This window comes from Mustela putorius, unplaced genomic scaffold, assembly GCF_011764305.1.
Source record: "Mustela putorius furo isolate JIRA1106 unplaced genomic scaffold, ASM1176430v1.1 tig00000224_pilon_pilon_pilon, whole genome shotgun sequence".
Lineage (NCBI taxonomy): Eukaryota > Metazoa > Chordata > Mammalia > Carnivora > Mustelidae > Mustela > Mustela putorius.
This window is the reverse complement of record NW_025421321.1, coordinates 15,610,191-15,633,230: the sequence shown is the minus strand read 5'-3', so window position 1 is coordinate 15,633,230 and position 23,040 is coordinate 15,610,191. Positions and strand designations below refer to the sequence as shown.

The 23,040-nt window shown below is 54.2% G+C and overlaps 2 protein-coding genes across 2 annotated transcripts; both read right to left on the bottom strand.

Annotated features, from left to right (window-relative positions):
• Window positions 1-1,792: 1,792 nt before the first annotated feature.
• On the bottom strand, window positions 1,793-3,496 carry OXER1 (oxoeicosanoid receptor 1). The gene has a single exon (XM_045077748.1). It carries the CDS (start codon window positions 3,052-3,054, stop codon window positions 2,209-2,211), a length of 846 nt encoding a protein of 281 aa, XP_044933683.1. The 5' UTR covers window positions 3,055-3,496; the 3' UTR covers window positions 1,793-2,208.
• Window positions 3,497-5,633: 2,137 nt separating this feature from the next.
• HAAO (3-hydroxyanthranilate 3,4-dioxygenase) lies at window positions 5,634-18,163 on the bottom strand. The gene is made up of 10 exons (XM_045077747.1): window positions 17,862-18,163; window positions 15,131-15,209; window positions 13,352-13,435; window positions 12,941-13,047; window positions 9,210-9,299; window positions 8,841-8,884; window positions 8,426-8,571; window positions 6,486-6,554; window positions 6,203-6,285; window positions 5,634-6,097 (listed from the first exon to the last, which is right to left on the bottom strand). Exons 1-10 carry the CDS (start codon window positions 17,939-17,941, stop codon window positions 6,019-6,021), a joined length of 861 nt encoding a protein of 286 aa, XP_044933682.1. The 5' UTR covers window positions 17,942-18,163; the 3' UTR covers window positions 5,634-6,018.
• Between the last annotated feature and the right edge of the window lie 4,877 nt (window positions 18,164-23,040).

Genomic DNA, 23,040 nt, shown 5'->3' with positions numbered 1-23,040 from the left:
GATGAGAAGGAGCCAGTGTAGAGAGAAGACGGAGGAAATGGTATATGGAACCCCATTTGCCCACAGAGCCACCCTGAGCCCACAAACATGGGAAGAGATGGTACCAGATGGAAGGTGCCTGGCATTTGGCCCACAGTGCATTGTAGAGCCCTGGGGGTGGGGCTGCATGAGAAAGTGCTCAGTTCCCAGCCTCCAGTCTTACTTGGCATTATTGATCTCAGGCTGAGGGTGGGCTGGCCCAGACTTGGCCCACTCCTCCTCATGGCAGAGGGTGGAGAAGTGGGGAGTCTCTAGGAATGGCTCTACCAGAGTCAAAGAGTTAGCAACAAGAAGGGAGGCATGGAGCAGGGGGCCATGGAGGGCAGAGGCATGAGGAAGCTCCTTGCAGGGGCCCAGGCAGCACACCCTTGCTTTGAGAGAAGCTGGGGAGTTTTCAGAAAAGGAAAGCAGGCTGGAGACACACCCGGGAGATGGTTTCCAGTATCTGTTCAACCTATTGTCTCCCAGGCCACCTCCCTCCACCTAACGTGTTTTCCATCTCCCACCCCAACATCTGCACTACTTCTGAGTGCTTTCCTCCCGGGGCACCGGTGATTCCTAGGCCTTGGTCTCCATTCCTAAGAATTTTTAACAGAGGGAGAGTGTCCCTGTCTATGATATGAGAGGATTGGACTTGGATTCAAACTCCGAAGGGAGTTGGGGAAAGGGAATTTGGTCCTCTCATCAGACCCTGTACCTGAGGTCTAGAGGCCTGTGGCTGAGAGGATGAGTGGAGAACTAGTTCCAGCCTCTTCTGTCCTGCCAGTGGGGAAGGTATGTGTGTTCATTCTCCCGAGTTGGCACATGGGGTTCAAGTGGTGCTTATACAGGGCCTTACTGACCTCTTAGTAGCCCTTTGAAAAGCCTTGAAGGCTATACCAAACCCTCTCCCAACCCAGATTAGAAAACTTCTTGTTTTCCCAGGATACACTTAGGAGATTGGAGTAGAAAATACAGATTAGGTCTGCACAAATATTTAAGAAATCTGTCCTAAAAGAAGTTACCAGTCAGTGACTTCCCCTGTGGACAGAAGGACTAACCACTACCCCTTTGCCCCCAGGCCCCTCCCAACAAAAAACCCCCAAATTCATGTCAGGTATACACCTTGTGCCTGGGGGACCCAAGCCAACAGATGGGTTAACTTAGATGGTTGGACACTGACCACAGGCATACCGAGCAGAACAAAGGAATAGAGGTGGACAAGATGGCTTTGGTCCTGGGAGAGGGCTATGAGCCAGCCCTGTGACTCTGAGGCTCCTGTCCTTAGCTGGGGTCCTGTCCTGGTTAGGTTAACAGTCACCACAGGTTCCAAAGCCAGGGAAGGGTACTTGGGGCTGAGGAAAGCTATGGGTAGGATCCCGAGCTGAGCCAGGAGCCTGAGCTGGATGGAGCAGTTAACTTCCAAGGTGCAAGATCTCCTCATTATCCTAGGGGAGGGTGGGCCTGAGCCCTTGATGCACTGGGCAAGACCTCAAGGACTGCAGAAGGGGAGCTAAAGACCAGAAAGGAGCCAGGGTCACCCAGGGATCCAGATGAGCTGCCCTCCTATGACCCAGAGAAGCATTTTTTCTGCCTAGAAGGATACTGCAGGGCTCCAGGAGCAATGTGGAAGGATGGTGTCCTGGGGGGCTTCCTTGCTCTGTCCCCAGAGTCTCCCTTCATCTTGGGGTACTCACTTGGAACCCTATTGACCCCAGGGCCAGATGAGCCAAAAGACATTTGTTTAGTTTTCCTTAGAACAGCTGAGGCAAACTTGCATTTTCAAAAGGCAGTTTATTAGCATTGAAAGGGACAAGCTGGAGATGACAAAAATGTGCACTGTCCAACCTCCAAAGCAAGACTTGTGCTTTCCCCCTGGACTGGGCAGCCGTATGGCCCTTTGTCTGGAGGGGAGCTGCTACAGCCTCTGTCTTGTCTCCACCCGCCATCAGTCTCTTTCCTGCACTCTGGGGATGTCATCTGGGACACACTGCTCTGGAAGGTCGAGACCATTTCCTTCCCCTGCCACCCACCTGGCTCCTGCCGACATCCAGTTGGTTGAGGCACCTTATGCTGGCAACCTTCTCCCTCCAGGTCAGAGCCCAGCCGTCCTTCCTCTTGCAGCCTGGGGAACCCCTAGTCCCGAAAGGGACCTTCTTACTTGAGCGGGCCCTCCAGCGAGACCTCCGTCTACAGTTTCTCCACAGCCTGCATCTTCCGAGTGGCCTCCCGGCGCCGGGCAGATGGCTGGTAGGAACTCTCGTCACTGGCTGAGCCCTGCCGGCCCTCGGTGAGGCCCAGCAGGGCCCGGACCTGGCGGAGGAAGCTAGGGCTCGAGAAGCAGTAGAGCACAGGGTCTAGGGCACTGTTGAGGTAGGTGAAGGCCAGGGAGCCATGGAAGAGCTGCGTGCAGAGGTCAAGGGCGGGGCAGGCACCCAGGCGGAAGGCCACTAAGGAAGCCATGCCGAAGACAACACTGGGCAAGAAGCAGACTGTGTAGACAGTCACCACCACGGCCAGCACGCGCACAGCTCTCCGCGGGCCCGCCTGCCCCCCAAGGCCACGACGTTGGATCTTGAGCCCGATGCTCACGATGGCAAATACGATGAGTGCCAGTGGTAGGAAGAACTCCAGCACGAACAGGGCCTGGTGCCAGCGGAGCAAAGCCGAGGGCTTGACCCCCAGCCTGTAGCTGAGGCAGGAGCCATCGGGATAGGCGGCCAGGAGCAGGTGTCCGTTGAGGAGCAGGATGCTGGCCCAGAGCCCCCCGGCCACCCAGGTGACCGCCCTCACGGAGGCCCGGCTCAGCGCGTGGTGGGGCCGCACCACCTTCAGGTAGCGGTGGAGGGCGATGGCCGTGAGGAAGACCACGCTGGCTGAGCGGTTGGTGGACAGCATGAAGAGGTTGAGCTTGCAGACGGTGGCCCCGAAACGCCAGTGCTCGTGCAGGAAGTAGTAATCCACACGAAAGGGCAGGTTGACGATCAGGAGAAAGTCGGCCACCACCAGGCTGACCAGGAGCACTGTGTTCGACATCCAGGGCCGCGTGCGGAAGCAGAAGATGAAGAGCGCCAAGCTGTTCCCTGCCAGCCCCAGGACAAACTCTATACCCAGGATCGGTGCCAGGAAGGCGGACACGGTCAGGGAGGAGGCTGGGAAGCAGGAACCTGAGGCCTCTCCTGCAGCGCCTGAATCTGTGGTGAAGGCCCAAGGAGAGGAGGAGAGGGTGGGAGGGAGGGAGGGAGGTGAGGAGGGAGCCAGGGAGAGCCGAAGGAGGGAGAGAAAGGAGGGGAGGGGAAGAGCTCAGGTTGTGAGATTCCATGGGCTGCTTGGGCCATGGACCTGAGAGAAGTCTCTATGCTTTCTACCCCTGAGAGAGTGTTTGGGGCAGGAGGAACGATGTTCACTGCCCGCTGGCCACCACGATGACTCAATATCCTGGTGTTCTCATCAGCACCCTTGTGGCCACTGAGAGACACCCAGCCAAAGCGGAACTCTGTAGCCTTCCCTCCTCTCCCCCTTCCCCCACACCAAGTGACCTGGCTGCAAGGTCTCTGAAGAAGGGTGGGGAGTCTGGGCCACCCCTGGCATGGGGAAGAGAGCAGGGCTCAGTAAGGGTGAGACAGAAGCCCAGGGAGACCCTGACGTGGGAGGAAGGCCCAGCTGGGGTGAGGAGGAGAAGAGTGTCTGCAGCCTTGAGGGCTCAGATGTTTGCTTGCCTGAAGGCCAGAGCTGGTCCTGGCAACCCATGGCTCTCAGATTCACGCAGACCACCCTGCACCCCACCCCCCATTATCTGTACAGACTGGATAGCTGCCTCCCTGTCCCCATCAGCTCCGGCAGCAGGGAGTGTGGTGCCAACAGGATGTTGTTTCTGGAGAGGGAGGTGGGGAGTCTAGCTGATACCTTGACCACATGCTCATGGCCTTGTGGAATAAGCCTGTTTGTACCCCACGATCCCCGATTCCAGAGTGTCCAAAGTCCTTGTACCCTATGAACTACCTCCTACACGCAGAGGGCTCCCCTGCCAGTTTCTCCTGCCCTGGGACCTGGGGCTCCTCCCCCAGACAGAACAATACAGTAAGCCTTCAAGATGCCCTGTCCACTGTGTGCCCCACGCCATCCTGACTCTGCATTCACCACAGACAGGGCAGTAGAGGCCAGAGCTGTCCTCAGGCAAGGCGCAAGTCCTGTTCTACCTCTGCATGGTGTTCGCAGGGGTGCCTGGGGCCTCAGGCTCCTCATGACCTGGGACAGGGCCAAGGGAGGCTGTGGTTCTAGATGCCTGCCCTGGCCGTCTGGCTGCGGTCAGCAGTGGGCTAGGCACGCCCACTCGGCCAAGGCCTCAGGGCTTCAGACACAGTGGCTGTTGGCCTCTCTCTCTCAAAGCCTCCAGGTCCCTCTCTCCTCTGTCCCAGGCTCCCATCTGGCCAAGGCTGAGGTAGACGGGCTCAAATAGGCTGTGACCAAGGGGTGCCAGGTGGCCTGAGGCTTGAATGCAGACAGGCCTTGTTTAGAACCAGAGCTGCTTGTTTGCTAAACCTCTTAGGGAGTTCCCTAGCACGGAGTCAATGTTCAGAAAAACAGATCTAATTTGCATTATTTTCTCAGAGTAGGTTTGCCCTGGGCACTAGGGGAAAGCTTGTCTTCTCCTAGCCCCCTGGCTCTGTGCAGGGGACATCCTTGGGACATTCCCCATGTCCTCTCCTCAGTTCCTGCAGAGTGCAAGGCTGTGCTGTAGCCCATGGTCACGCCAGCCTCTGCCTTCACCTCCTGAACTGTATGAGTTTGTAGGGGGAGGCAGCAGTGTTTCTTCTTGGCCTGTGGGAGAGGAAAGCCTTAGAGGTAGAGATGGGCACAGTCTCTGACATTCCTCGGGGGTGGAAACCCTTTTCAGCAAAGCCAGGTTCCCATCTGCCCTGCAGCATAGTGAATCCAAGGAGTGGGCTGCCAGGCCGCAGTGGGGGCAGGCAGGGTTGAGACCCCCTGTTTGAGGAAGCTATGACTCTCTCACCAGGAACCTGTTCCATCTAGATCCCACTTCACTTACGCCACCCGCAACCCCTTCTGGATTTCTCGCTGAAGTCCCAGGAAACTGAGTTCTGATCTCTGCTGTAGGTTCTGGGTTTTGTCTCTACCCACAGCTGCTTCTAGGGTTCCCAGCACTCCAGAACCCTGCAGAGCACCCAGGAGCCTTCTGGGTCTTTGGACATGGTGCCTGTACATAGCCGGGGAGCAGATACCGGCCCACTGCCAAGTTCCTGATATCACTTTGGTTACCATGACCGTCATGTGTTAACTGTGGTTTACTCCAGGTGGTGGATCCTGTGTTTTTAAGTATTTTTGCTTTCTACAATTAGTATACATCACTTGTTACTAGAGAGGAAAAAACCCAACAGATGCTGTTTTTAAAAGTCATCTGAAAATAAGTGGGAAAGACTAAGAGGCAGAGGGACAATAAGAGCTATGTCCCCGGGACGAGCCCCAGAACTGAATGGATGGGCCACACACACAGTGAAGTGAGCCCCTTTACAAGTAAGAACACACACTAACAGACTGTCCATACACCTACTTCACCTGGTGCCCCCCACACATCAGACAGACAGACACAGTCTCAGGAGCACAGGGGGCGGCCATCAATGATAGCCCGTGTGCTTGCAGACATACAGGCACTTGTCCACCAGGAAGCCTTTATTGAGGGCCCTCGGGGTGGCAGGCGAGTGCTGTCCTGAGCCTGGGAGGACAGAGGGATGGAGAGGCAGCCCGGCCTCAATCATGGAGCAGACTATGTAGGGCAGTGGGCAGAGGAATGATAGAAGAGAAGGGGTATGACTGTCCCCCCAAGAGCCTGGCTGAGAGGAGGAGGAGTCTGGATGGCAGTGTCCAGGACCTTGCTCCAGGGACACGCAGTATCTCGGCAGCAGTACACGCAGAAGCAGAGAGGGGAATTGGGTGGGGGAGGGAGGCACTGTGGCTCCTTGGGGGGCAGCAACCAGAGGATCAGCCCAGGGGCTTCTTGCGGGCGGGGTCCTGGGTCACAGCCAGGGCCACAGAGTCCCGTCCTCGGTCCCAGGTGTACCTGCGGAGACACAGGTGGGTGGGGGTCAGACAGGTGGGTCCTGAGCATCCCAGGGGAAGGAGGATGGTCCCGCAGCTTGAGGGCAAAGTCCTCCCATGTACTCACGCATTCCCAGCTGGCACCAGAAGGCTGTCATCCGGGGCCAGGCTCAGGTGCTCGTCCCCCATTGTCACCACAGAGGAACCTTCCTGGGAACGAGGAGCAGGAGAACAGGAATGGAGGCCGTTGGGCCTCGACACCTATCTAGGTGTCCCTGAGTCTGTCTTGGCAGGGAGGCCCTGGGAGCCATTTCAGGTTCTGGGCATCCAAGGCCCAGCGGCAGCCTGGTCCCCGGGGGCGAGAGGATGTCATCCCCCCCCCTCACCCCACCGTCAGGGGCCCCACTTGCCAATTGCCACAGCCACACATCCACGTCCTGTCTCGGGCCCTTGCTGCTGCCTTGTCCATGGACAATCACCTGGCAGGAAGCAACACACATCTTTCTGGTGCTTCTGCCCCACACAGGAGATGGCCTTGAACCTGCTCCCCAGACTGGGCCCACAGCAACAGGCATAGCCTTATCTTCATGTTTAGAGTCTAGACCAGGACTTGGAGAGGAAGGCTGCCAGGCCGAGGGCCTCCCCACTGCCTCCACAAGGAAAAGTGCTGCCTACCTGCTGTCCAGGATCACGCCAGCTTGCCCTTCACACATACACGTGCACATCGGATTCCTCAGCTGCCCATCCCCACAACTGCTGACCCGTATGAAGGCCTGACTGCCAGGGTACACTCGGCACCCAGGCACTCATGCACACACGGCTTAATGTGGACTCACATATCACACACATAGTTCCACAAACAGGGCCCACCTGCCTTCTTCCATGAGATTCTGGCCTGAGGAGGAGGAGAGGGGAGGGGACCAGCCTCTTCGACCTGCATCAGCCTGGCGGCTACTGGGCAAGCCTTGCTCCTGCTGGCCCAGAGCAGGACTCAGTAGATATTCTTTTGGCATAAACTGAAGCAGGGGGGAAGCAGGCGTGTGCATGAGGCAGAAGGCAGGACCGTGAGGCCAGCTTGGTAGCAAATGCCATTGCCGTGATGGGCTGGGAGGGGCTTCGTGGTGTGCGTCTGCTTTCAGGGCCCCGTCTAAGCTCAGGTGTCTGCAGGCCATAACTTTCGGGGCAGGTGTGCACCCAGGGAGCTTCCCTCCACGAGGGTGTCTGATCCAAACTGCGAGGGATGTGCCAGGGGCAAATTATAAAGCCCAAGCAAGCCCAAGCCTGGCACCTTGTCTAGCCCAGGATACCTGATAGGACCTGGGCACTGCCTGCTCCTCCTGGCATCCAGTCCTGGTGCCTGCAGCCCTCATTCCCCTAGCAGTGCCAGGCTATTTCAAGCTTCTACACCTTTACCTATGCTTCTCCCTTACTGGTAATGCTCTCTCAGCCTCCCTTTCTTCCTTTGACAAGCTCCTATATTTGCTTTAAAAAAATGTAGCTTACACATCACCTCCTCCAGGAAGTCTTTCCTGACTTCCCTCCAGCCTGGGTTTGTCCTTCATTGTCCTATGGCTTCCTGAAGCTTCTCTACCAAATAACATATCACCTGATTGTGGTAATTTTTGATTAACTTGTCTGTTTATCAGACCATACACTCTTTGAGGCAGTGACTCTTATCTTTTTTTCTACCAAAGCCTGAATCATAATAGCCATTCAATAAATGTTTTCTTTCTTTTTTTTTTTTTTAAAGATTTTATTTTATTTTATTTGACAGAGAGAGATCACAGGTAGGTAGAGAGGCTGGCAGAGAGAGAGAGGGAAGCAGGCTCCCGGCTAAGCAGAGAGCCCGATGTGGGACTCGATCCCAGGACCCTGAGATCATGACCTGAGCCGAAGGCAGCGGCTTAACCCACTGAGCCACCCAGGCGCCCCTCAATAAATGTTGAATGAAAGAAAGGCAGCTTTATTTGGGTGGGTCTGTCTCTGCCTCTCTCCATCCCCAGGCACTTCTCTTCCATCTGGCCCCCCAGGCTGAGACTGTCCAAAAGTTCAGGAATTCCTAGTAGAAAGATAACACTAGGCCCCTAGGAATCAGTCAGTGGATGGGGCAACCCCCTACTCTGAAGGCAAAGAAAGACTTGAGACCGTGTAGCCTCCACTCCTCACAGAGCCATCACTCTCTGAGTCAGGGAGGAAACAGGAAGGCCTTTGTTTATGTCACAATTTCTGAAACTCTGTGTGTGTGTGTGTGTGTGTGTGCGCGCGCGCGCTCGTGTGTATGTGTGGGTGATTAGTTCCCATTTCCCAGGGCTGCTGGGTAGATGCCCTGGGTGGCACAGGGCCTCATTACCTGTGTCTCAAAGGAGTCCCCAAACAGGCTGAGGGGCGTGCCTGCCTGCAGCTGCCTGCGGTGCCCATCCAGCCAGGCCTCCAGGGACATGGGCTCCATGACAGATCGCGTGCTCAGGAGGAATGGTGGTTTCTGTCGCAGCTGGTCTGCACCCACAGCAGAGCTATGTCAGTGGCCTCCGGCACGCCCTGCCCAGAACCCCTGCAGGCCCAGGGGTCTCAGCTCTGAATCACCAGAATGGGCTCTGGATCCAGCTTGAGGACCAAGCAGCCACATGGGGGACACTATTTGGGGCCATCATCTCATGCCTTTAGTACTGGCAAGAGTACTCAAAAGGAGACTGGTATTCTGAGGCAAGACCCATTCTACTCTGGGAAAGCAGAGAAGGGAGAAAGGCAGTTCCCAGGGGGCTCACCAGGGATGGGCTTTCCTGTTTTGTATTGCTCAGAGCTGAAGAACCTGCAGGGAGAAAGGGGGAGGAGGACAAGTGGCCAGCATTCCCGAATGAGCAGTCCAGGGAGACACACAGATACACACACACTCATATGCTCTCGGGTGCAGGAGCCCACACACTCATACGGTCCCTATACAATTCCATGTAGGTCCACCCTCCCCTCCCTTACCAGCCCAGGCCCTCCCCTCTGGAAGAGGCAGACATCCCCCTCCCCCGACACCCCAGGCACGCTGGCTCCAGTGCGGTGGGGACTGCTGGGTGGGTCTGCCCTACCCGGTCAGAGCAAGGGGCCTCAGAGAACAAGGGGCAGGGACTGGGCTGAGGGCTCACTCCTGGATGATGGGAGCCAACTGTGTGCCAAGGTCCTCGCAGTAGAACCACTTCTCGAACAGGACGTCCGTAGTGTCCTCCACGTAGTACCTGCCAGAGCAAAGGACAGGTAACCCAGCTCCCCACCTGGGCAGCCTGGGGGGGGGGGAGCTACCTGTGGAGGTCTGGACAATGGCTAACCCTGGCCCCCAGAGCTGGATGCTTCTTCACCCTGTTTGCACAACCTAGTGGCTGATGCTCACTCGCCCACCCCTGGCTCTCCCAGAAGCATTATATGCCCCAAAGCCTGGTGGCGGGGTGGAGAGTGGGGGGAGCAGTGGCTATTATCGAATCTATTTGCATTCCTGATTGCCCAAGTTTGACCATTTAAGATGCTAGAACTCTGGGGCTCGGAGAAGGTGGGTAACTTGGCAGGGATTCCACAGCCTGTAAGTGGCAGGAACTGGACAGACTCGAGGCAGTCTTAGAAACACAGACAACATCAATAACAAGGGTCTTCATTTTCCCAGACAGGAAGCTGAAGCTGATCCTGAATACAGGGCCTGTGGCTGGGGAGTCTAGATCAGCTACAGCTCTAGATCAGAGTGCATGGAACCTTATGGAACCGACATACAGAAGATACCCCCGGATGAGGTGTTCTTGGGGTCATGGATGCCTTTGAGAATTGGAGCAAAGGGCTGGGCCTCTTCCAGAGGCAAGACCACGTACGTGTACACCTAGCCTCTCCAAGACCAGTCCACCAAGCCTCAGACAGGCTCAGTGTGCTCCTCCGCTGGCTGATGGCGGTCGTGCCTCAGGCCCCTGGTGTGTGCTGTGCTTTTTTTGACCTAATGTCTAATTCTCAGGCTCTACTACTCCCAGGGCCAGGCCTGGTTCGTCCTTTCCAGCTCCTCCTGAGAAAGAGAAGTGGTCTTGCTTATGGGACATGGTTTATAGACACAGAGCTCATCTTACCTTCAATCCTGGGCTGGAGCTGGCCACCAGAAATCTTGCCTTCAGAGTAGCATTTGAATGCTGAGCCCCTAGCTTTTTTTTTTTTTCTTAAGACTTTATTTTTCCATTTGAAAGAGAGAGTGAGGGAGCACAGCAGAAGCAGGGGAGGAGCAGGGGGAGGAACAGAGGGAGGAACAGGGGGAGGAGCAGACTTGCCACTGAGCTAGGAGCCCCATGCAGGAATTGATCCTAGGACTTCAGGATCATGACCTGAGCCGAAGGCAGACGCTTAACCCACTGAGCCACCCAAGCTTCCCTTAAAAAATAAAGTCTAAAAAAAAAAAAATTCAAAACAGGAAGATGAAATCTCTTATTGTAAAAATGTTATTGAAGATGGGGTGCCTGCGTGGTTCAGTCACCCGACTGAATCAACCGGCTCTTGATTTTAGCTCAGGTCATGATCTCAGGGTTGGGGAGATAGGGCCCTGCATTTGGCTCTGTGCTCAGTGTGGAGTCTGTCTCTCTCTCTTTGCCTCTTCCCCAACTCGCATGAGTGCAAGCTCGCTCTCTCTCTCAAATAAATAAACAAATAATTTTAAAAATGTTATTGAGGACACTATCCACTCTGTCACTAAAGACTTCTTTCATAAAGCCTGGTGAAAGATGTCTTTTGGAATCAAAGGACAGACCTCTGTTGCTGTAACAGTTGGTTAATATATCATTGTGTTTTTGAAAAGCATTGAATGGTATAAAGAAGGCTTATGAGTTTCTTAAGTAACAAAATCAAAACTCAACCCCATGCTTGCTAAGACTGCAATGCTGAAAGGTGTAGATATGAAAGAGGCAAGACAGAAGGTGAACAGCTTTATGAGGTTTAACTGACGACAGGTTTGTTTGTTTGTTTGTTTTCCCTTTATTATTGTCCATTTGGTGTTACAGAGACATCATTCACATTCCATAACATTTTCCCTCTTCCTGAAAAAGTTTTAACTTTGTTTTCTTGCCTCCTTTTACTTTTCCTGACTTCAAGCCTGAATGTGTAGGACTTGGCTGATTAGAAAAAGGGGAAGTGGGGCACCTGGGTGGCTCAGTGGGTTAAAGCCTCTGCCTTCAGCTCAGGTTATGCTCCCAGGATCCTGGGATAGAGCCCCACCCTGCATCGGGCTCTCTGCTCAGCAGGGAACATGCTTCCCTTCCACTCTCCCTGCCTGCCTCGCTGCCTACTTGGGATCTCTGTCTGTCAAATAAATAAATAAAATCTTTTAAAAAGGGGGAGGAGTATTGGGTGCCTGGGTGGCTCAGTGGGCTAAGCCGCTGCCTTCGGCTCAGGTCATGATCTCAGAGTACTGGGATCGAGCCCTGCATCGGGCTCTCTGCTCCGCGGGGAGCCTGCTTCCTCCTCTCTCTCTCTCTGCCTGCCTCTCTGCCTACTTGTGATCTCTCTCTGTCAAATAAAAAATTAAAAAAAGGGGGAGGTAGTATTAAAAAATACCATTGTAACAGGAGATGGGGGGCAAAGGATCCCAATCTCAGGAACTTGGGGAGAAGTGTCATTTTCTTATTTAAAAAATACAGAAAAATAGTTTAGCTTTTGGAAAAACCTGTGTCCCTCAGAACCACAGGCTGCATCAGATAATAGATGGGTGACTGACTGGCGCCCACTGGGAGCTCAGCTCTGGAAAGAGTGGCTGCCCCCCACCCCACCCCAGTGTTTGTCTCTTCCTCTGTGCTGACTCACAGTCTTATCTAGATTGACCTGACCCTAATTTCCTATTTCTCTGTAATGCCAGCTCTGCTGCCTTCTAGCAAACTCAACTCCCCTGTGTCCAGTCTTCTTCTTCTTCTTCTTTTTTTTAAGAAGATTTTATTTATTTATTTGACAGACAGAGATCGCTCCCCCCTCTTCAAGTAGGCAGAGAGGCAGGCAGAGAGAGAGGAGGAAGCAGGCTCCCCGTCAAGCAGAGAGCCTGATGCGGGGCTTGATCCCAGGACCCTGGGATCATGACCTGAGCCGAAGGGAGAGGCTTTAACCCAATGAGCCACCCAGGCGCCCCTTCTTTTTTTTTTTTTTTTTTTAAAGATTTTATTTATTTATTTGACAGAGAGAGGTCACAAATAGGCAGAGAGGCAGGCAGAGATAGAGGTGGAAGCAGGCTCACCGCTGAGCAGAGAGCCGGATGTGGGGCTCGATCCCAGGACCCTGAGATCATGACCTGAGCCGAAGGCAGAGGCTTAACCCACTGAGACACCCAAGCGCTCCTGTGCCCAGTCTTCTTATCTGTAAAGTGGAGATGACAGCAGCCCCTGCCTCTCAGGATCTCCGGGCGGGTGAGATGGATAGATACACCTCAAGCATCTATCGGAGGCCCTAGCCAGTGTCATATGCATGTCAGCCCTGGCTGTGAAATGAGTTGGGGGAACAGAAACAAGCCGAGGCTGAAGGAGGGCATCGCTGGGAGGAGTGGCAGTGTTCCTGGCCGCCCACGCCAGGAAGGAAGGGCTGACTTTGGCATCCCCCCTACCCCCAACCCCCCGAAGACCTCGGTGCGGGAAGCGCAGGTTCTGGTCTTCAGGCTGAGTGGGCTCCCAGGGGGTCACAGAGGACATCTTTCCTAACCCCCATCATCAGACTCCCTCTCCCACTGCCTCTAACTCATCCCGTGAGCCAGCAAACACAGGATCTGCACTGCTTCTAACCCTCTCCGTGGTCAGCAAGCACTTCCCCGAGTCTATCTAGGGTCTTTCCTCTGCTGCTTGCCCCCATCTCTGCCCTGGATGCCTGGACGAGGCCCATTTACCTGAGCCCATCCAGCTCCGTTTGCAGCCGTGTCCGTTCAATGACCAGTCCCACGGTGTTGGCAAACCTCTGTGGAGAGTGGGGTACCCCGGCGGGAAGCAGGAATATCTGTAGTGGGGGAGACAAGGTGTCGCAAGGCAGCAACCCCCTCTGGAGACCTGGGCGCCCCCCCTGTAATGGCCTCCCCCGCTGGCCCACGGGGTCCAGCAACGCCCCCCCCCCCCCCCCCCGTCTCTTCAAGCCTCCAGCCCGGAGCGGAGGCCTTGCTGAAGATGGGCAGCTCACAGGAGGAAGAGCCCAAGGTCTGGGAAGGGAGGCAGGACAAGGCAGGGAGGACACACTCCCAAAGCCAGAGCTCCCAAAGCCAGCACAAGAGGACCTTGGGTTCCTGCTCCTTGGAGCCCCGGCTCACCTCTCCCTGCCGAATGGTCACAGCCCGGTGTTTCCCTCGCTCCAGGACCTGGAGAACCATGTCGCCCTCTAGCTGGTAGAACACCTATGGGACAGGACAGCAGTCAGGCTCTGTCCCTGCCTCCTTCCTCTTCCAGGTGCTTGGCCTGAGTTCTGATCTGAACACCCGAGAAACTTCCTGAAGGCCTTTATGAGCAGTTCTGTCACTCCAGCTTTGAGGCCCCAGCCTCCCCTGACACGTGCTACAGACTGGAGCGCTGGAGCCGCCAGACGAACTATATCCCAGCTCAGGCAGATGTTAAATTGAATCTGGCCTCCAAGGCCTTACAGGGGCACAAACCCACTTCTAGTCAAATTCCTCCCAGCCACCTGAGTATCTGTCTTTCCTGAGAGGGACCACCTACCTGCTCAGACCAGCCCTCCTCATCTGTCAGCCACCAGCTGAGTCACTGCTTGGCCTGGGCCCCTCAGTGGACAGACACCCATCCACACTACCAGACAAGCTTGGGGAGGCCCAAAAGTGGGGTGTGGGGCAGAGACGCTCGGGGCCAAGGGAAGGAAAGAGGGAATGAGACAGGAAAGGTGGGCACTGACACCAGGGCTAACAGAGTGGAAGCCTCTGGAAGGCAAGCGGAGGGGCCTACGGTTGACTGAGGCAAGCAGAGAAAGCTGAAACCAGTCTAGTGTACCACTGTGCTCAGTGGCCATCCCTATCCAACCTGGTCTTCTCTCTGTGGCTTTGGATATTCCTGCTGATTTTTGCCACAGAGGAAAACGGTCTCCCGTGAGGTGCAGTGAGAATCTGGTGGCTGGGAGAGATGTGAGGGGTTATCTGGCCTGTCCTGGGAGGCTGCTCCCTGTTGGCCTGGGGTCCTCACTCCCCTGCCTTGCCCCCTTCGCCCCCAACTAGGTGCTCTGTAAATATTTGTTGAGTGAGTGATTCTCCTATGCTTCCTCCAGGCCCTGGCTGTGGCTGGGAGGCCTGGGGTGGGGGTGGAGGCTGGTGACTGTGGCTGGGAGGCCTGGGGTGGCGGTGGAGGCTGGTGACTGTGGCTGGGAGGCCTGGGGTGGCGGTGGAGGCTGGACTCTGGACCTTGAACCCTTGCATCAGGCCCCCCATGATCATCTTTTGTCACCAGAGATCCTGAAAGCTGGAAATCCACCAATGTCCCTCCTTCAAGGGGCCCACCTTTTTCTTTTTAATCCTACTTTTGTTTATTTACCTTGGGCTAGGGGAAGTACAGAGATGGGTCAAAATCCGAGGTACAAGAGGGTATTCAGTGCAAATTACCCCACCCACCCTCCCCCTCCATCAAACAGCCCCCAGGAACTCCTGTGTCTTGGGCCCTCTAGATAAGGAGGGAGCCTCTCCGTCCCAAACATCTCCGGAGAACTCAACTCCGGAGACCAGAGTAGAGCACCCAGGTCCCTGTCAGCATTTGGGTCTCATTTGGGAGGCCAGTCTTCCATATTCATATTTGAGGGGGAGGGAACCAAGCCATCGCACCTGGCACAGGATGCCCAAGGAATGATATGCAGCAGCTGGAGCCTCCCTCTCATACCCACAGAGCCTGGGCTCTTTCCTAGGGCCTCCCCCACAGAGCTGGAGGATGGAGCCATCCCTGTGCACCCACAATGTGCAGGCAGCCGTTCTGCCCTGGAATTTCATCCATCAGCCACCTGGCCACCCCCCACCCCTCCTGTCCACCGGCTCTGGCTCTTGCTTGGGCAGTTCCCCCTCCTCCAAGGCTATTAAAGAAGTGGGCAGTAGCAGGCGTACCTCCTCACCCTCCTCGATGTGGTAGTCCTTCCTGATGTTGGGGCCCCCGACAAACATGACTTTGAGCTGCTCCTGGTGCCTGCAATAGACAAAGGGGAAGAGGTCCTGAACCAGCTCACGGGACAGGACAGGAGGGGTGCAGGGGCCCATGGGGGGCCTGGAAGGAGACTGGCTACACTTGGGAGAGGTGACAGGGTTGTTTCTGTATCGTTGTCCCTACAGTCTTTACATTTCCTCCCTTCCCCTCTCATCTCAGTATAGTTGTGCCCATCCAAGTGTGTGTGCGCGTGCGTGTGTGTGTGTGTGTGTGTGTCTGAGACTATTTGTATACCTGTAGACTCTTTTTGTACCTGTATCTCAGTGGATTTGTGTGTGTGTCCCCAACATCCTCTGACCTAGTAGTGGGGGACTTACCGCTTCATCAACCAGGATCCCTGGTCCTGTTCAAGGTCTCCAATTACTTTTTTTTTTTTTTTTTTTAGATTTTATTTATTTATTTGACAGACAGAGATCACAAGTAGGCAGAGAGGCAGGCAGAGAGGGGAAGAAGCAGACTCCCTGCTAAGCAGAAAGCCCAATGCGGGCCTTGATCCCAGGACCCTGGGATCATGACCTGAGCTGAAGGCAGAGGCTTTAACCCACTGAGCCACCCAGGCGCCCCCATATGGAAAGTTCTTGAATGAGCCCACTCCATAACTATTTCCAGCCATTAGCTGGAGTACCTCAGCCAGACCATGTCCCTCTTCTTCTGCTCACCCCTCCCCACTACAGTTTCACGTAACCCCCTCACCCCCAAATTCATATGTTGATGTCCTACCCCCAGGACCTCAGAATGTGATCCAATTTGGAAATCGGGTAATTGAAGACGTATGTAACTGGTTAAGCCACAGTGAAGTCACACTAATCCTTAGTAAAAGGGGAAATGTAGGGGAACCTGGGTGGTCCAGTCATAAGCGTCTGCCTTTGGCTCAGGTCATGATCCTGGGGTCCTGGGATGGAGCCCCACATCAGGCTCCCTGTTCTACAGAGAGTTTGCTTCTCCCTCTCCCTCTGTACCACCCCCACTGTGCATGTTCTCTCTCTCACTCTCTCTCAAATAGATAAATAAAGAATTTTTTTAAAGGGGGGGGGTGGAATTTAGACCCAAACACACTGACAGGGAGAGTGCCCTGTGAAATGAGGACAGAGATCAGGTTGATGCAGCAGAAACCAAGGAAGGTCAAGATTGCCACCAAGCCCCCAGGAACTAGGAGAGGCCGGGGGCAGACTGTCCTTGGCAGCCCTAGCCAACAGGGGGTGGGGGGCCACAGCTCTGTTCCGTCCAAAGGCCCATTATGCTGGCCTGCCTCCACTCCTTGTCTCTTTTTCTATGTATTGGCCTCCTCCTCTCACCCAAATGTTAGCTCCCCAAGGAAGGGACTGTCAGCTTGTTTTCTGCTGCATCTCCAGTGTCCAGAACAGTGTCTGGCATGTACTGAGAGCTCAGCAAACACCTGCTGAATGAACAAAAGGCAGGGCCTGCATTTTGTGACCGTTATTATTGGGGCTGAGCCAGAGGCTTGGGTGGGGGGGCCTGGAGGCAGGGGCAGCCCACACCACCCAGGCTGGTGGTGACAACGGTGGCCGCAGAGCAGTGGCCAGAGGGCTGGAGAGGAGCAGAGTGATTCGAGATGCGGTTGGGGCCCCTTGGGGGACCGAGAACCAGCTGCACAGGGATGAAGAGGAGGAAAGGGTGAGGGCCACAATAGTGGTAGAATACAGGAAGCTCTGGGATGGGCGTAGGGGTTTGGCTGTGACTGGTGGTGGCAGTGCCACATGGTGACCAAGGGTGTGGACTTGCGAGTCACACTCTTACATGGTCTGGAGTCTAGACCAGGACCCATGCTAACTTGTGGGACACTGGGAGAGTCCCTATTAGATTCCCACCTTAAGCAGCTAGTGTGAGGACTAAGCCTTTGGCTTGTCAACGTGTGCCAGTACTGCTGTGTGGTTTGGGGTGCCAGGTCACCGGGAATGTTCTGCAGATATGACAATGTGAACCAGGAGCTGGGGAGCACACGAGGCCCAGCCATGGGGTAGAGGGCAGGGGAGTGAGGTGAAGGGGCCACGGAGGAGGCCCCAGGTCTGCTGGAGAAAGACTGGTGTGGAACACTACTGGCCCTGCTGGGTGCTGTGGGCAGTGGTGGCTAGGTGCCTCCTGGTGGGAGTGTGTATGCACACTTGTAAGGAGGGGCCTGGGGAAGGCACAAAATCGAGATCCTCCCGCAGGAGGTGACCTTCCGACTTGACACTCTAGCGTCAGGTTCTACTGCAATTCTGGGGCATCATTAAAACCACAGTCCCCAGACTTCTGAAAATCACTGGGGGGTGGGGGGGTGGGAGAGAGCTATTTCTAAGTCCTGGGGATAGGGCGGTGACCTGCCATCTGTATCTCCACTAGTCTCAGTCACCCAACCATCTTCAGAAATAAAGGTCAAAATCTCCAGGGCAGAGTCTCGAAAGAGGAACAAATGAGGGTGGGGGAATCCAGAACAGCCTGCCCTCCCCCTCCCCCTCCGAAGGCACAAGAGGATGGCAGGCCCCTTCTTCAAATTCCTGGGTGAAGGAGCTGGGGGCTGGAGGGTGAGGGGTGAGGGGTGAGGGGGGCTGGAGGGTGAGGGGTGAGGGGTGCGGACGGAGGAAGGGAGGTGGGGGCAGAAGACAGGAGGAGGGCAGCGTGCGTGGGACTCACAGGAGCTTGTTGCAAACCGGGGGCAGGAAGGAGGCCCGGTTCTCCTCCACCCAAGTCTTCACCCTCACCGGACGCTCCATGGTAGCCCGGGAGCCGGCTCTGGAGCCTGTTGCCCTGGCGGGTGTAGAAGGGGTGCGGCTCCGCCCAGCCGCCCATTGGCCGCCTAGCGAATCCGCAACCCTGGGTGGGGGCAAAGGGCGAGGCAACGCCCCCCCCCCGGCCCCCTGCCGCCTCCCGCTGCCCCCTGCCGCCCCCCCGCCGCCCCCACGGCTGGGCAGTTGGCTGGGCTGCGGACCTCGAGGTAGCCCTTCCCGGACTTTGGTCCCGGGCTGCCCCTGATCAGCAGGGCGGCCTCCGCGCGCAGGAAGCGGGGGGCGGGATGGGGGCGCCCCTCCTCTCCGCGGGGTTCGGGCTCAGCGCCCCTGCACATGCTTGGGCTCCCCGCAAACGTGCGTGGTCCCCTGTCCTCAGACTCTGCGCCCTGCACCCCGGGTGAGGCTCCAGAAGACGGACTGCGATGAGAGGAAGGCGAGTTTGGAAATCAGCACGGGCGTATGAGGTGCTGGCCCTGGAGGGAAGCCTCAGTGTCCTCATGCGAGAAATGGGAATGTCTACACAGCCATCCCAGGGTTGCACAGCGGCCGCCATCGGCCCCCAGATGGCTGTCAGTTCCTATCCGCGGAAGAGGACGGCGGTCAGGCGGTGTCCCCAGGTTTAGCGAGGGTCGCTCGCCTGGCTCCGCCTCGGAGGGGACGGAGCACGACACGGGGACCCTGGCCCTCGCCTCCATTCGCAGGGGGCAGAGCACCGACGACGTAGCGCCCAGCGCTGTCTGAGCTCCTGACGTGTCTTAGGGACCTACTCAAGTCACACGACACTTGGGTGAGAGTTTTACCGACGAAGAACCAGGCACTCGGTATGCCAGCCCTCGGAGTTCGGGGGGTGAGGCGGGCTGCCACGCCTGTGCCCGCGCTTCCAGCCGGGTTACCTTGGGGTGAGTGGGGGCGACTGTGAAATCGGAGAACCGGGTGGGGGCGCGGAGGAGGGCAAGACTACCCGACACCTGTTTTCTTCTCTTCCTTCCGGACTCAGAATTCTTAGGAAAAATGTGGGTGTGTTGTTGGAGGAGGGTCGGGTGGGGAGAAGGTAAACAGCTCGGGCTCTGACGCTGGAATCCAGACCACAGAGTTTGAGAAATTCAGCTCCTCCAACTCCTGCCCTCCCAGTCCCTCTTTCCCCTTCCCCGCTGCCCGGGGTGGGCTGGTTTTCTCAGCGCCTTCCCACACACAGACCCGCGCCCCCTCGCTCCCCCCACAACCCTGGGCAAGTCAGAATCCAGTCAGAGAGGCGAGAAGATTGCCACCCACCTCTGCTAGGACGACCCTCCTGTTTCCTCTCCACCCCCACCTCTATCCCCCCTTTCGCCAGGCCTTCGTTTTCTTTTTCCTTATTTATTTCCGACTTGTTCTGCGGAGTATTTCTTTCTGGAATATTGTTTGGCACCAAAACAACTCAAACCATATTCTTTGTAAGTAATCTAGAGGAGAGGTAAACAGCGACTGGTGAAGGAACAAAGATCCATGATAGCCTAGGTGTGTTTTGGGTGTTTGTTACCTGGTTGGATGGGTAGGTGGGTGGATGGAAGCATGAACGATGTTCCCTTACACAGTACAAAGGAAAGGATAGTTACATGTATTTTAATGTATGCAGTCAAATAGCGGGAGGAATTGAGGCCACAAGTAGGATGTTTGGGGTCTGAATTATCCAGGCAAACCCTAAGCACAGGCTAAATAATCTGCTGTCTGGTCGCTGTCTAATATGCCCTCTGGTTTTTGTTTAGATAAAAAAATCACATCTGTCCAACTGGCACCCTTCCTGGGTTGAGTGTCAGGCACCCTTTGACGTCAGTGTTCAGAAAAATGACAGTTCCCCTTTTATCCCAGTGTTTGGCCTCATTTAGTCACAGCCAACTGGAATCCTACACATGGAGCTATGGGCTCTTTCCAGTTTCTATAGTCCCCCTGCAGTAGCCTCCTCTGCCCTGGTGCCTTGCTCTGGCCTCCCCTGGATGGCAGTGACTCCCCTAAGTCACTCAGTTCAGTAGATGCTTGGAGGTTTTGGTGAACCTGAATGGTGAGAACTGTCAGATCCCTATCATCTCGCCATACCCAGAACATATTGGTTCAGCCAATCCCTTTCCCTGAGCTTCTGGGTCTGTCTGAACTGTCAGATCTCTATCATCTCGCCATATCCAGAACCCATTGGTTCAGCCAATCCCTTTCCCTGAGCTTCTGGGTCTGTCTTTGCCTCCCTGATTCTCCCCTTTCCCCGCACTTTGATGTAATTCAGCAAGTATTTAAGAGCAGATAGCTTTAGATGAGTAAGAGGGCTAGGTTATGAACTGGACTGGTTACTTGGAAATCTCTGCTTTGGTCCTGCTATCTCTTGAATTATTTAGAAGTCTGTTTTGAAATTTCTAGATATATGGTCTGTTTATTTTTGTTGTTGGTGTTGTTTGGCTATCATTGTGTTTTTCATTTCTAATTTTATTGCACTTTGGTGAGTGAAGATGGTCTGAGTATTATTTTTGGGTAGAGGGATATATTAATCCCTGAGACTTTGGTCGACTTTGTGAATGTGTATTCTTTCAGAATGTAGTTCTAAATGTTTCTGTTAGATCAACCTGTGCTGTCACCCAAATTATTGTTATTGTTATTTGAGAGATAGAGCAACTGAGCAGGGTGGTGGGTACAGAGGGAGAGGGAGAGAGAATCTTAGGCTCCCTGCCCAGCATGAAGCCAAGTGCAGGGCTCAATTTTATGACCCTGAGATCATGACCTGAGCCAAAATTAAGAGATGGTTGCTTAACCACCTGAGCCGCCCAGATGCCCCATCATTATTCTGATCTTAAAAAACTGATTAATATCTTGGTTTCTGAGAGTAACATGTTTTTGAGTCTCCACTGTAATTTTTGGTCAGTTTCTCCCTATTCTTTGAGCAGATTTCATTTTACATATTTTAAGTCTACATTTGCCGCTTCCAGTCGGCGACGGCGACGAGAGAAGAATTAGGCACAAACAAGTCAGCTGCAAAAGACTGGGAGCAGGGGACAACGGTCGAAAAAGACTGCTGCCCCAAGCAACTCCACAGTCTCACTTTTATTAGATAGAAAACAATAGCCAACAGAAGGATTGATGAAGGTCACAGTTAGTCACGTCTTGCAGGTCAGCAAGGCGGAGGGTAATGTTTATAGTTAACCAAGCACATTCAAAGGACTCATCTAACAACGAGCACTTCTGGGAAGAGAAAGGAACGATCACGAAAAAGGGAATCAGGCGGTTTTCGTTCCACCCTGAGCTGACCGGGCGTTCCCGGGTGCTCGGCTTTCCTGAAGCAGGCGGCGTTCCGCCCTGAGCGAGCCGGGCATCCCCAGCTGCCCAGCTTCACGGTCGTACATCGTCCTTCTCCCCAAAGACCTGTTGTCAGTATCAGTGTTTCTTAAGGCCATATCTAAATGTGCTTGGCAACTAGTAAAATCCTCCAGGGGTTACAGTTTAAGTAACAAATTGTTCCGAGGGGCAGCAGCATACATTGTTAGATGTAAAAGGCCTCATGACTATTTTACCTTCTTGTTATAGTGTCTCTTGATCAATATGAGCTATTTCTTCTTTGGTTCTTTTCATCTTGACTTTGACAGCAATATTGCTATACCTTTGTGTGTTTGTTTATTTTCCAGGTGTTGTAAGTTGATCAAAAAGATGCCACGGGGCTCCTGGCTGGCTCAGTTAGTAGAGCATGCGGCTCTTGAGTTCAGGGTTGTGAATTTGAGCCCCATGTTGGGGGTAGAGATGACCTGAAAATAAAATCTTAAAAAAAAAAAAAAAAGTCACAATAACTCCTCTTCTCAAATCCATATACTTTGCAGTGTGACTTTGCCACTCGTCCCATCAAAGGTGAGTGTGTTTCCACAACCATGGCACTGAAGGACCCCAGGTCAGAATTATACTATAGCCTATAAGTTTTAACATTCTTTTTATAACCAGCTTATGCTAACTGAGAAACTGTAGCTAGCTGACGATAGATAAGGGAGTCAGCAAGCAGCATAACAGGATAACAAATAGTGAACATCTGTGTTTAACCCGGCTGTTTCTGGCTTCTGTATAATAATGCTTCTAATGCTTTGCTAAGAAATGAAAAATTGCTTAAACCCTCAACTCTAAGGAGCAAGAGGCTGGCTGAGGATAAAGCAAAAGCTGGCGCCTTGCACCCCCCCCCTTCACCCGCTCCCCTCCATATGTGTAGCATTATAAATAGTTAACTTGCAGAAATCACAGTCCTGCAGGGTAGGAGTCTCCCTTGGTTTGCAAATGTCCTTGAGATTTACAACAAAGAAGTTACCTTACGTTTGATAGCAGGAATGTAACATTTCACCAGGAGAGACTCCCAATTGTCTTTATGTTAGGACCTCATTAAAGGGAAAATGGCCTTGGCTTGATAGTAACCAGGCCTTCAATATCCTGATAGTGCTTTCATTCGCATGCGTGGGCTAACCGGCCAGTTCTGCTTCTGTAAGATTGCTTTGTCTGCTTTCGCACGTGGGTCCCCTGATCCACTCCACTGACGCCAAGTATGCCTGTCCAAACTATCAATCAGTCAGCTCAGCCCCTCCCGAAACTTGTTTGTCCATAAAAATCCTGCACTACCCCAGCCTGGTGTGCTCAGCTAGCAGGAGCTGCTGACCACCCGCAGGCGCGCGGTGACCACCGGCAGGCGCCTGCGAAACAATAAAGAGCCTCTTGCTGTTTGCATCCTGTGGCAGTGTTGAATTCTTGGGTAAGGGGATCCGCAGGTCTTTCAGCACATAGCTGGAGTTTGAAAATCTCCACTCTGAGAGCCCCTGTTTTTGAAAAAGAGATCAAGTCTTTCATGTTTCTGTAACTATTGCTATGTTAATACATACTCCTGACATCTTATTACCAATTTTCTAATTGGCACGCGGTGTTAGTTCCCTATTGCTGTTAAAACAAATTACTACAAACTTAGCAGGGCTTACAATGACGTTTGTTATACTTCTGTCTGTCAGAAGTCTGAATGGGTCTTTCTGGCTAAAGTATTGTCTTCTGGGGGCTCGAGGAAAGAACCTGTTTTTCTTGTGTTTCCCAGCTTCTAGAAGCCACCT

Coding starts and splice junctions, on each gene's coding strand:
- HAAO (XM_045077747.1), bottom strand. CDS start 17,941: ATGGAGCGTCCGGTGAGGGTGAAGACTTGGGTGGAGGAGAACCGGGCC. Junction 6,555..8,425: donor GGGACTCCTTTGAGACACAG/GTAATGAGGCCC, acceptor GCTTCCTGCCAG/GTGATTGTCCATGGACAAGG. Junction 6,286..6,485: donor ATGTGTGGCTGTGGCAATTG/GCAAGTGGGGCC, acceptor CCTCGTTCCCAG/GAAGGTTCCTCTGTGGTGAC.
- OXER1 (XM_045077748.1), bottom strand. CDS start 3,054: ATGTCGAACACAGTGCTCCTGGTCAGCCTGGTGGTGGCCGACTTTCTC.